At 51.3% G+C, this 11,223-nt stretch overlaps 5 protein-coding genes across 5 annotated transcripts; 1 reads left to right on the top strand and 4 right to left on the bottom strand.

The window, feature by feature from the left end:
* Positions 1-541: 541 nt before the first annotated feature.
* LAJ45_08377 (uncharacterized protein) lies at positions 542-778 on the bottom strand (the record flags this gene model as incomplete). Its single annotated transcript, XM_046117928.1, has 1 exon — positions 542-778. The coding sequence occupies one exon, from the start codon at positions 776-778 to the stop codon at positions 542-544; it is 237 nt and encodes a 78-aa protein (XP_045968854.1).
* A 2,241-nt stretch (positions 779-3,019) lies between these two features.
* Positions 3,020-3,620, bottom strand: LAJ45_08378 (uncharacterized protein; the record flags this gene model as incomplete). Its single annotated transcript, XM_046117929.1, has 2 exons — positions 3,020-3,288; positions 3,353-3,620. 2 exons carry the CDS (start codon positions 3,618-3,620, stop codon positions 3,020-3,022), a joined length of 537 nt encoding a protein of 178 aa, XP_045968855.1.
* Positions 3,621-4,651: 1,031 nt separating this feature from the next.
* On the bottom strand, positions 4,652-5,020 carry LAJ45_08379 (uncharacterized protein; the record flags this gene model as incomplete). The annotated part of the gene is made up of 1 exon (XM_046117930.1): positions 4,652-5,020. The coding sequence occupies one exon, from the start codon at positions 5,018-5,020 to the stop codon at positions 4,652-4,654; it is 369 nt and encodes a 122-aa protein (XP_045968856.1).
* Positions 5,021-5,761: 741 nt separating this feature from the next.
* Positions 5,762-6,676, top strand: LAJ45_08380 (uncharacterized protein; the record flags this gene model as incomplete). Its single annotated transcript, XM_046117931.1, has 1 exon — positions 5,762-6,676. The coding sequence occupies one exon, from the start codon at positions 5,762-5,764 to the stop codon at positions 6,674-6,676; it is 915 nt and encodes a 304-aa protein (XP_045968857.1).
* Positions 6,677-7,845: 1,169 nt separating this feature from the next.
* LAJ45_08381 (uncharacterized protein) lies at positions 7,846-10,857 on the bottom strand (the record flags this gene model as incomplete). The annotated part of the gene is made up of 6 exons (XM_046117932.1): positions 7,846-8,306; positions 8,365-8,557; positions 8,615-8,816; positions 8,873-9,992; positions 10,053-10,598; positions 10,659-10,857. The coding sequence occupies 6 exons, from the start codon at positions 10,855-10,857 to the stop codon at positions 7,846-7,848; spliced, it is 2,721 nt and encodes a 906-aa protein (XP_045968858.1).
* Positions 10,858-11,223: the final 366 nt, after the last annotated feature.

An 11,223-nucleotide genomic window follows, 5' to 3' on the forward strand; every position in this document is an offset into this window, starting at 1 on the left:
CCAGTATCATCGTTCTCAACCCCCGGCCTGGCACCCCCGTCCATTCTCTGTTTGGTCTGAATCGTAGGACCGGTCAATTGATGGACATGATGACAGAAAAGGACTATCCTATCTTAACCTTACCTTGAGTTCCATAGGGCCTCTGACTCTTCAAAGAAATGGACTACGGTCTATTTGTAATATGCCCTTGAAACAGACATCAAGACCCTCTGGCGGGCTCAATGGCGCCTTTCTGATTTGAGCAAAGATGACAATTGTAGAGACGAGCAGCATTCTGCTGCAATGGACACTAGTACGCGACGGGGTTAATGGTGGACTGTGTATTGGGATTGGAAGATCTGTTCAGCTACGCTGATATGGTCATATGCGAAGGTAGTACAGAACACATATAAGCTTTATATACCACAACTTCTATCTGTTGAAACAACCAAGTTACGCCCCCAAAAACCCCGACTACAAGCACACATCTCAAAAGCCCAGAAACCTCCTCCATCCACCCACCATTGACCACCACCCACCTCCAACCCACAAGCACATTCCCTCACGCACCCCTAATCTGCGCCAACACAGCCTTCAGCCTCCTCGCCGCCACCTCCTCCCCATCCCGCCAGTCGCTAATCCGCTCCGTGGTGCACCTGATCCACGACGCTTCGTCAACTGTGCCGAGCGCTGAGCCGACCTCGAGGTCAGCTAGTGGTCCCCGCTCGTCGAAGTAGTGGATCACTCGGGCCTTTATGTAGAAGTTGTTGGCTGGTGCTTCGTGCTGGGAGGTGGACATTGTTGCTGCGTGGGGGGTGGGGGGAGCTTAGGATTGAGCTCGAGAATGGGTGTAGGATTGAGGTGGAGATGGCCGGGTGGTACTGGTAGGTACCTGGAGGTGTAGGGAACAGAGGAGGAGGAGGAGGAGGAGGTTGGTGGTTTATATCCGCTCGTCGAAGCAACAATTCAATCAATCAGCCGGCGCCAGATAGTCTACTCTCCAGAAATTCGTTCGTGATAGCTATCCCAACGAACGAGCAGCTACCCAGAGTATTATATCCCCCAAGCTCGCTGCCGACGGCGGCGACGACGATCAAGCTGATCGCCCTTAAGCTTCCCTCCGGTATACACCCGGCTCGCTTGAGTTCTGTGGGGTAACTAGACCGGGGTTCCGGGTGAACTAGCGAGCTTCTACCCGCTGCCAAGCCGGCTGCCTGGGGCGCGGGCAGGGGTGCGGGAGGGAAGGGTAGGGTTAGGGGCTTTGCATGGGAGCTAGTGAAGCTCGAGGACGCGGATAGAGAGAGAGGAGGGGTGTTGATTTTGAGGTGTGAAGAGTCGATAGAGTGTGGTTGCAATTGGGGAGACTCGGCGGGAATTGAAGAACAGATAAGTGTTTGTGGAAGTGGGAGACTATCGATTATTGCGATAATTGGTTAACCCGGAACAGCTATTAAGCTAGATAGGAGAGCCATAAAGAGGACGCGGTGATGGGGTTCAAAAGTCAGATCGTTGTTGCAGCTTTATTGGTGTAAGTACTTAGTAGGAGTTAACCTCGAAGCACCGCAAGATAAAATACCCCAGGACTCTAAGCAGCCTGGCACCTACCGCCTTCAGCCCATGTTACCTTGATACGCTAATGCTACTTCATCCAAAAGACAATATATACAGCAGAATCAATACTATGAAAACTCCTCTATGCGCAAAATTCAGTGGATTCGAGATCTAGAAAGGGATTGAGTTAGATCATGAAGAATCACTCGGCATTTCAACCACCTACGGCCACTTATGGCGCTCCGTAAATACATGTAGGCACAAAGGCAAGAGTACATAGGTGTACATACCCAAAGAGAGTCCGTGGAAGGGGTGGTACTTGTAGTGATGGTATGCGGGTGCTTGTGTGCGGCCGTACTAGATCTCATGCCCAGCCTGTGATGTAATCTACAGCCAGTCTGGGCACGAGACTAAAGTATTGTTACGAAATATATAGCGAGTGATATAGTATGATGCGCGCACCTTCGCTCCTCCACGATGACCTCCGAACGCACACAAGCAGCGCAATCAATAAATGGAGCGCATAAAAATCCGACCCCGAAAATAGTAAAAGGAGGAAACTAGCTACAACCCCTTTGTACCCAGTCACACAGTGTTTCCACCAAGCCTGGGAGGTAGGCGATTCGAACCGCCGACCTCGGCCCCTCTGGGCGACACGATAGCCATTGAGCTACCGCGGTAGATGCTATGTGGTTCCCCAATGCTTTTAGAGGCAGTGCCGTGCCCAGTTGTGTCTCAAAACTTGATGGCCGTCATTTAGAATCGTTGGAAGTCATCCCCCAATGTGGAAGCCGCCACACAGCGGAGCTTACTGATGCCGGGGGCTTTTCCTAGCCATGGGTTGTAGATGCGTGAGAGGTAAGTATACACCAAACTATTTCCTTTGATCCACATCTTTTGAGCGTTTGATCCTAAGCTGACAATCTTCGCTCTGCAAAGATTATAGTATCTCCGCCGGGCCTCAACCTGCAGCAGTACACCCGGCTGTCTTAGGCACGACAAACACTTCTACGTGGCGACCACCCACCCCCACACAGGACCTAAAGACATGGCCCATATGCTGACAAGATGCCCATACGTGCCAAAAATCCATCATCAAGACGCATGGTCTTCCCCGTAAAACCATCCGTTGTTCGCCCGGTACAGGTGGCTATGGACGAGTGATATACGGTGAACCCACCCCGCTGGATACCTAGGACGCTTGGTGTTTAGATATTGGTGTGGTGTGCATACTTGTGCTTCGATGGCCGCTCGGGATTGGGTGGGTGCTCACTCATGGACGATCGCGATGGGTATTAGGAGGTAAGAGTGATGAGGGGAGGTTTTAACTTTTCACGGGCTTGTGAATTGAGAAACTGGACTTGGGCTGCACAGAGTTATAACTTTATTTTTGTGAATTGTGCCTGAAGCTTAATTACAAGCCCTACTAACTATAACTTGATTTCTAGATATTCCACCTAACCATCCAAACCAGCCACAACCCCTACACTCACCCCCCCCACCTCGGCCTCGCACCCTCCTCACCCCCTGAATCATACTCCTCGAGGTCCGGGGTCGGAGGGCAACCATACCCCTCCTCCTCCTCATCATCCTCAAACCGCAACACATCCCCGCCCCGTAAAGGGGGAGGCGCAGAATCACCAGCCTGGACAAAGAACAAGCCCTGCGCAGGCACACCCGTACCTGTACCAGCAACAAGCGGCAGGACGCCAGTCTGGGTAAAGAACAGGCCCTGTGCCGGTATCGGGGTCGTATCATCTACGTACTCGGGAGAGAGATTAGTTAGCCCAAGGTCATTCCCAGAAGCAGGAATTCATCATACCAGGCACACCCAGCGCGCGCGCAAGCACCTCGTTATGCGCATAGCGGCCCGCGTCCTCCTCGCCGCCATCAGCTTGCTCCTCCTCCTCCTGGGCGTATTCTTCTGATGCGTAATATGGCATTGAGGCCCCGCGGGTCTGGTCGACGTCGTTGTCGCTGTTGTAGGCGTCTCCATCCTCCTGGTCTGGCTCGTGCTCGTAGCTGGCGCTGTGGGCGCGGGCGCGGGCGGCGGCAAGGATTGCGGCGACTTCGGTGGTGTAGTCTGACATTTGTAGTGGTGGTGTGGGGGGTTGTTGTGGTGGTGTTTGGTTCTGGTGGGGGTGAGGGTGTGTGAGTGTGTTATCGAGTGGGTATGGAAAAGTGTAGAAGCAAGTATGAAGTATGATACTCAAGAAAGACAGTAGCTGTTGAAAATAACGATTTATAAAACAATCCTCACCGGCCAGTACTCCATACATCCATTGAATTACTCCCGCCCCATCTATCACTCACCATATCTGGTCTTCGTCCCTTTTGCAGTTCTCCTCCTTCTATTCACTCTATGCCAGTACCACCCTAGCCTAGTCCAGCTCATATAGTACACCTTGTGACAGATATGTATCGTTCGTGATGACAGATTCAGGTCTGTAGCACTATTCACCATGGGGCTGGGGATGCGAGACTCCGAGTGATATTTCATGATCAGTAAGGCGAGTCCGACAGTGTTATTGATTATAGCCATGTGAGGAGTAGAATTAATACAGATAGAGAGGTTCATGACTGGATGATGCTTGTTGGTAGTAGTTGTTTTGGTTATATTCTGCATGGCTACTTTTGATGGAGTTCTGCCGGCCCGGGACTTTGTCTTCAAGACAACACCTTTGGTTACGCACCGGCTCGATAAACATTCGGTCTGAGGAAGGAAGAAAAATAATAATAAAATCACTGATTCATTAAGAAGGAATTGTAACTAATGCTGCTAAAGGCCCTTAAAGGCATGCATACCGCCGGACATATATAGTCCACAGCACCAATCCCCATAATTAATCACCACAAAACCATAACCTCAATCCCACCCATTAATACCAATACAACCCACAGAATCTACTGCCCCTTCCCCTCCTCCTCCCCCACCCCCTTCTCCCCCTCTTCTTCCCCCACAAACAACCCCCTCACCCCCCTACACCCCCCACACCTCGCCATCCCCACCGCCGTATTCCCCTCCCTATCCCTCAAATCCCCCTCGCCCCCCTCGCCAGCAACCACCTCACCATCGCCACATCCCCCCCCCACACCGCCTCATGCAGCGCCGTCCTCCCCCTCACATCCCTCGCATCCACATCCCCACCCCCATCAGCAGCGCCGTCATCACCCCCTCCATCTCCGCCCCCAGCTCCCCCAGCTCCCCACTCCCAACCCCAACCCCCAGCAGCGCTGGCTCCAGCCGCCCCGCAACAGCAAGGTGCAGCGGCGTCTGCTGCGTCTTGTGAACCGTGAGCGAAGCGATTGCGCCGTGCGCGAGCAGCAGAACAACGATGGCGTGGTGCCCCGCGTGGCTCGCTTTATGCAGCGCGGTAGCACCGCGCGCGTCGGCGGCGTTGGGGTTGGCGCCGGATTTGAGCAGCAGGGTGAGGAGTGTGTGGTGGTGCTTTTTGCCGCGGCGGGCGGCGTGGAGGAGGAGCTTTTCCATGGGTTTTTGGTGGTGGTGGTTTTGTGTTGGTCGGTGAGATAGCTATGGTATGAGCTGATGACGGTGATGATGGAACGGTGGATGGATATTTGATAGAACAGCCCGATCCCGGCGGAGAGAAAGCAGTCAAAGGGCGACATGGCAAAGGAGAGAACTGTACACGATTCCCCCCCCGCCAGCTGTGGTCTTTGTGGCTAGAGGAATGCCACGGAAGGGATGTCGAACCTCACACAAACAGGTCGAGTGACACCTGGTGATGCAAAACACTAAAACGCCTGGGCTACGGAAAGTTTGATCCTACTGGAGATCTCGAGATATATCGGCCGTATACTTTTGTGGATACAAAGATAACCATGGGTTTCATGGAGGTTGATAGCTGCGGGTACGTGGGAAAAGTATGATCTGAGTGGCGAATAGCACTACACGACACCATGGCCGTGTGGCCGGAGATTGGGAGTTTTTCTGGCCGCGGGAGGGTCTTGTATATTTACATGGGCCTTTTAATCTTGTTGGTTTGGGCCTTATATATATTATTCTCCAAAAGCCATGCAAGTCGTATTGGATTAAAGCTACCCATGCCAGGCAAACTACTATCACCCTATCTAGGGAATGCACCAATTGCAATTGTATCTCAAATATCCTGAGCCTTCCAGAGCTCACTACTTGAATAATAATTATGCCGAGGTATTCAGAGATTTTCAGAACACTTCACGTAATGCCAATGATTGACTCACCTTAAATATGACTCATCCTCATCCCCCCCGCCCCCTCAAAGATACTCATATAAAAACCCCAGATTTCCTATACCTATTCACGACATTATCCGTCAGTCCCGCACCGCCAAAATGGCCCCCTCCACCCGCCCAACAATCCAACTCCCCACAGTCGAAGCCTACGACAAATGGGCACCCGTACGCACCCCGCCCCGCCCCGCCCCTCTCCTCTCCTCCCCTCCCCTTCCCCAGCTCCCCACAACTCTTCCAACCCAAACTAACACCTCCCCCAGACCTACGACCACGACGGCAACATCCTCCAACTGCACGACGACCACGCCTTCACCACCACAATCCCCCCCTCCTCCTCTCCCACCCCCCCACGCACCTCCTCGACCTCGGCTGCGGCACCGGCCGCAACACGTCCAAACTCCACGCCCTCCTCCCCCCCACCAGCCACATCACCGCCCTCGACGCCAGCCCCGCCATGATGTCCATCGCACAATCACGCCTCCCCTCTCCGCGCATCACCTGGGTCCTGCACGACCTCACCCGCAACACCCCGCTTCCCGTCACCGCACCCGTCGACGCAGTCGTGTCAACGCTGGTGCTGGAACACGTGGGCCTCGATGTATTCTTCGGCGCGGTGGCCGGCGTGCTACGGAGCGGCGGGTGGGCGTATGTGACGAGCATGCACCCACAGATGGGCGCTGTGTCGCGGGCGGGGTTTGTGGATGAGCGGGGAGTGAAGGTGCAGGGGGTGAGCTATAATCATCAGGTCGAGGAGGTGGTGGCGAGTGCGGAGAGGGCTGGGTTGAGGCTGCAAGGGGAGGTCGGGGAGAGGGGGGTGGGGGATGAAGGTGAGGTGGAGGGGCTGGGGGTGAGGGCGAGGAAGTGGGTGGGGGTGGTGATGCATGTGGAGATGGTGTTTTTTAAGGTGTGAGGTTGTGGTTTTGGGGGGTGGTGGTGGGGGGGTGGTGGGGTTGTTTGTGGTTGTTGTGGATTGTAGATACCCAGTACAAGTAATACCAGTTTTTGATGTAGCAAAACCCTCGGGCGTGCAATTGATACTTTAACATCGGGGCCCGTATATGTATATATTCTAGCGTTTTATAGGTCTTTCTATCAGAGTTATATCGTGCAGCACCTAGTCTCGAACCCATCAACCCACTAGCCTGCTGCCCACCATAGAAGTGTGCGGCACATATAGTCCAACGCCTAGCACCAAAGCCACGCCCGTCTTCAGCACCACTACATGTGCAGCTCCAACCAACACTCACTCCCCCCCCCCCCCCCCCCCGGGGGCAAGGTCCACCGGGCTAATTCTCCCATTCTTCCAAGCATCTCCGTTGAAAGTGGGAACTACATGTATGCATACCATTTTAAAAAGAAGTCAGAACTTATACCTGAAATTCATACCTCCGAGTGATATTTCATGATTACAATACCTAACTATCAAAACACAGATTTTGAAATTCGCTGTTGGTCGATTAGGTTGGTGCACGCCGACTTCCCAGGACTAAATACAGTATCAGGGGTGGGGGGTAAATCTGATACAGCACCATCAGTTACGGTATTGTATTGTGAGAACGGATCATACGGTAGTGGTTACGGCAGTGCGGTAGTCGTTTTTATCCATGTTTCTGCCACTGTAGTATTTTTTCTCTTTGATACAAGACCGCCATTAAACAGAGCTGCACCTGGAGTAGGATGCGCATTGGGGGAATATGACTACCCATTGGTTTTGGGGGGGTGGGGGGGGGCGGGTGCCCCGTACTTTGGTTTGTGGATATCAAAAACTCTTCATCGGAACAGTCATCGATCATTAGGAATTTTTTATTTTATGGCCGTATTAATTAGTTAACCGAAAAACTAATATCAATCATGACTTCCTTATTATAGAACCATAACTATAAAGAGGGTGAAGATAAGTTAATTATAAACAAATAGAGTACTAGGAGGGAGGCCCGGGCCGGGGGGACAAAAAAAAAGCCATCTATTTCGTTTCACAAAGAACACCAATGGTATCTAAATTACAGCGCCCCAAAAAGGTTTCCCATAAAGATTCTTCCCGAATAACAACAAAAAAAAAAGGGTAAGAAAAATAATCAATCACTTCCCCTTCCTTCCCCTCCCCACCTTCTGTGTTGCCTCCGCCTCTGGTGGTGCGGCAATCTTGAACTCATGCCCCAGATCTAGCTTACCTCTGAGAACGCTAATCGCTATAATCCCAGTTCCATAGACGTCCCATCCGGACTTGTTGAGAAGCGCTATATCACCATCTCCCTTTTCACTACCCAAGATAAGTGTTTGATCGGCGTGTTCGTCGTCTTCTCTTTTCCCCTTGGGGCTTTTCTTGGTAATTGTCCCTGCGCCGGCTGCTTTGAGCATTTCAACGAGCGAATCTTCTTGTTTTGAAGCCTTTAGTTGTGAGATGAGTGATGCGGTGATGTAAACATTATAATCCTTGAGAACGCAGTTGAGGCCATTGCGGCCGCGGTCAATGGCGGCAGCAAGTGAGAAAGACCAGGCCTGCTCATGAATGGGATCGCAAGGGACGTACGGTTCGGGATCTAAGAAATATTAGAGAGGATTGGACTGATAAGTACTAGTAGTGTGGGGTGATAGTACCCAAAAAGTAGCCGATTTCTTTGCTATCAATCAGCCATTGGTCCTCTACGACAAATTTACCCAGCGTCACTCCGACAGTTAATTTCGGTGTTCTTTTTAGCTCTCCGGGCCCTACGACGAGGAAATTGACCGTAGCAGCGCTGACATTTGGCATCTTCTTTCCGCCATTCGCTCGAAGGAACTTCTCAATGTCCTGGGTTTTTTATTAGCAACACATGGACAAATTTTCGGCACGTATATATAAACGAACCTTTTTTCCGTCAAGGCCGCTGTTGCTGAACACAATTTTCGGGGAGTCGCCTTCATATCTGCTCCTCGTTCTGGTCACTACATTCGACACCTTGGCATCTTCCTCATTCTCACTTCCATCTTTTTCCGACAGCTGCGATTGTGGACTTGGTTTCTGTCTTCTGGCGGGGATTTTTTTGGTGGAGTAGCTTTCTTCTTCGGCCCTGCCTTCGTCACCGTGAGTCCCAGCGCCTGGGATTGCGTATCCTGAACTGTATACTGAGTATCGCCTAGAAGCTTCCCACTGCTTGGTGGTGGTGTGGGTGTCGCATCTTTCTTGCCTCTCTTCGCTGCTGGTGTTTTCCCCACAGGCGTCGTCTTTGCACGTTTTGGTCTCGTCGGTTGGCTGACCTGGATCACCGACTCCGCTGAACTTTCCCGAGGAAGATGCTGGGTGTCTTGATCGTTATTTCCTTCTGTATCATCGGGCCTTTGTCGTTTCCGCATGGGCTTCTTTGGCTTCGGTGCTTCTTCTGGGGGTTCTTCTGAGGCAGTAGTAGAAATTGGATCAGGAGCATCTGGTGCCTCTTCAGCCTGACGTCTACCTCTAGTGCCCCTAAGGGGTTTCATAGACACAGCCTCTTTAATACCCGGCTCCTTTTCCTGCTCTTTGGTGGCCTTTCCAGTACTCTTAGTAGGCGCAGCTCTTTTACCTCTTGTGTTACGTCCTGTAGCTACTGCGTCGGCTTCTACAGTAGCAGCAGTACTAGGTAGACTTTGTACTGTTTTTCTCCCCCTTTGAGCCCTAGGTGGCTGTGGCGCAGGCTCGTCTTCCTCGTCGGCAGTTTCCATGATAGCATCTTCCTCCTCAGTACGGTCAGTCCCTTTCATTTGGGGTACGACTTTTATTGCATCTTCTTCTTCCATGCTTTCGGTGTTACTATTCTTCTGGGCACGCCCAAGTCTCCTTCTTTTTACTTGGGTGTCTTTAGTAGTCTCCTCTGTGCTATCGTTGATAATTACCTCTACTGTGTTTTTCGGTTTCCTACCTCCCTTGACAGCAACATTCTTATTCCTAGGCACAGGCGCCTTCCTTTTGTTCTTCCCATATACTACTTTCGGCGTCATCTCTTTTTTATGTTCCTCATGCAGAAATCCTACTGGAACTCCATGTCCCTTGATGCGACTCTTCGGCGTGGTAGATTCATCCGAGAGTGCCCCCTCATCTTCATCTTCGTCTACGACTGAGGCGACTACTTCATCCATTGCAGACCCAAACGAAGTGATCATGGCTGACTGACTAAATTGTTTTCTTACAGCTTCTGCGGAGTTCTGACTTTCATTTTCCTCATCATCTTTCTCCTCGGGACGGGCAAAATCATCGGGGGTCTTCATATCCACTACAGGAGCAACATTATTAATTTTCCTAAAGATGTCCTGGACTCTATCGGGGGTAGTACCTTTCCTTGAAGGAGACATTGAGGCAGTAGGCTTCTTTCCCGTTGGCGTTGAGTCCTCCTTCTCTTGTATGATACCTCCGAAGGTATCTACCCTTGATAGCTTCCCTCGAGGCAGCGTGACCGTCGCACTATCCGGATCCATGAACCTACTCTTCACGCTAGGAGTCTCATGAACCTTGGGCTCCTCTGTGATTGTTTCTGGAATGGCGGGTGTTGACTGCACCACATCGCTCTCGCTACGTCTCAGTGATTCCTTGGGATAGCTTTGCTGTACTAGCACATGCGCCTCATCTTCTTCCATAGTAATTTGGCTTTCTCCATCAGCCGAGACTAGAGATGCTCCAAGTTCAAAGACAATAGTTCCAGATTTGGTATAGATCGTTGCATCGGAGTCCAAAAGTACTAGCATGCGCTCTTTGGTTGGCTCGTTTGAACAGGGGAGAGTTTGTTTGGTGGGAGCGAGTTTGGAGCTTGTTCTCCGAGCCAAACGAATATCCTCTGCGGGGTTAAGAGCTTCGATAAAGATAACACCGGGTTTTTGGATATCTTATTCGAAATCTCTATTAGTGAAATGGGGAACTCTTTAAAAAGATAATGGGTACTCACGAATGCCAGCTATTAAACCAGAATTTCCACGGATCCCACCCTCGGAATCGCCTTGTGAAAGTTTTAGGGAACCATCTGGGACACCAATGATGTAATAAGACGTTCTTTCGCCATTTGTAGATCGAAGCTGGTGCCATATCTCAGCTAGTGGGTCTGAGCGGTTCAGGAACCGGAGTCGTGAGATGGTTAAAGAACCCATTTGTCGTGGGAGATATCGATGGAGTCGGGTTCTTTGTTGGAGATAGTTGTCGATACATAAGCTGTCGATGGGGGAGACGCGTAGAGTGGAGAGACACAGTCATAGGCCTTGTCAGTGCACGCGCTTGCTAGCGTCAATGTCGCGTCATCCCAGCGCAGAAGCCTCACACACTCAACCATTAGTCCCTTTTGATCAATGGCGTGACCAATGCCGAAGCTAGACTGTGCTACATAAAGTCGGGAATATCGCATAAATTATCAGCACCCACCATTTGCAAAATTACAGTGGTGTCCCGATAGTAGCAACCTCGATAATAGCATATCCTCGATAGTAGCATATGTTTGGGCAATCCCAAACGAGTCGGTA

This window comes from Morchella importuna (assembly GCF_003444635.1).
Source record: "Morchella importuna strain M04M26 chromosome Unknown Morimp01GS029, whole genome shotgun sequence".
NCBI classification, from domain to species: Eukaryota; Fungi; Ascomycota; class Pezizomycetes; order Pezizales; family Morchellaceae; genus Morchella; species Morchella importuna.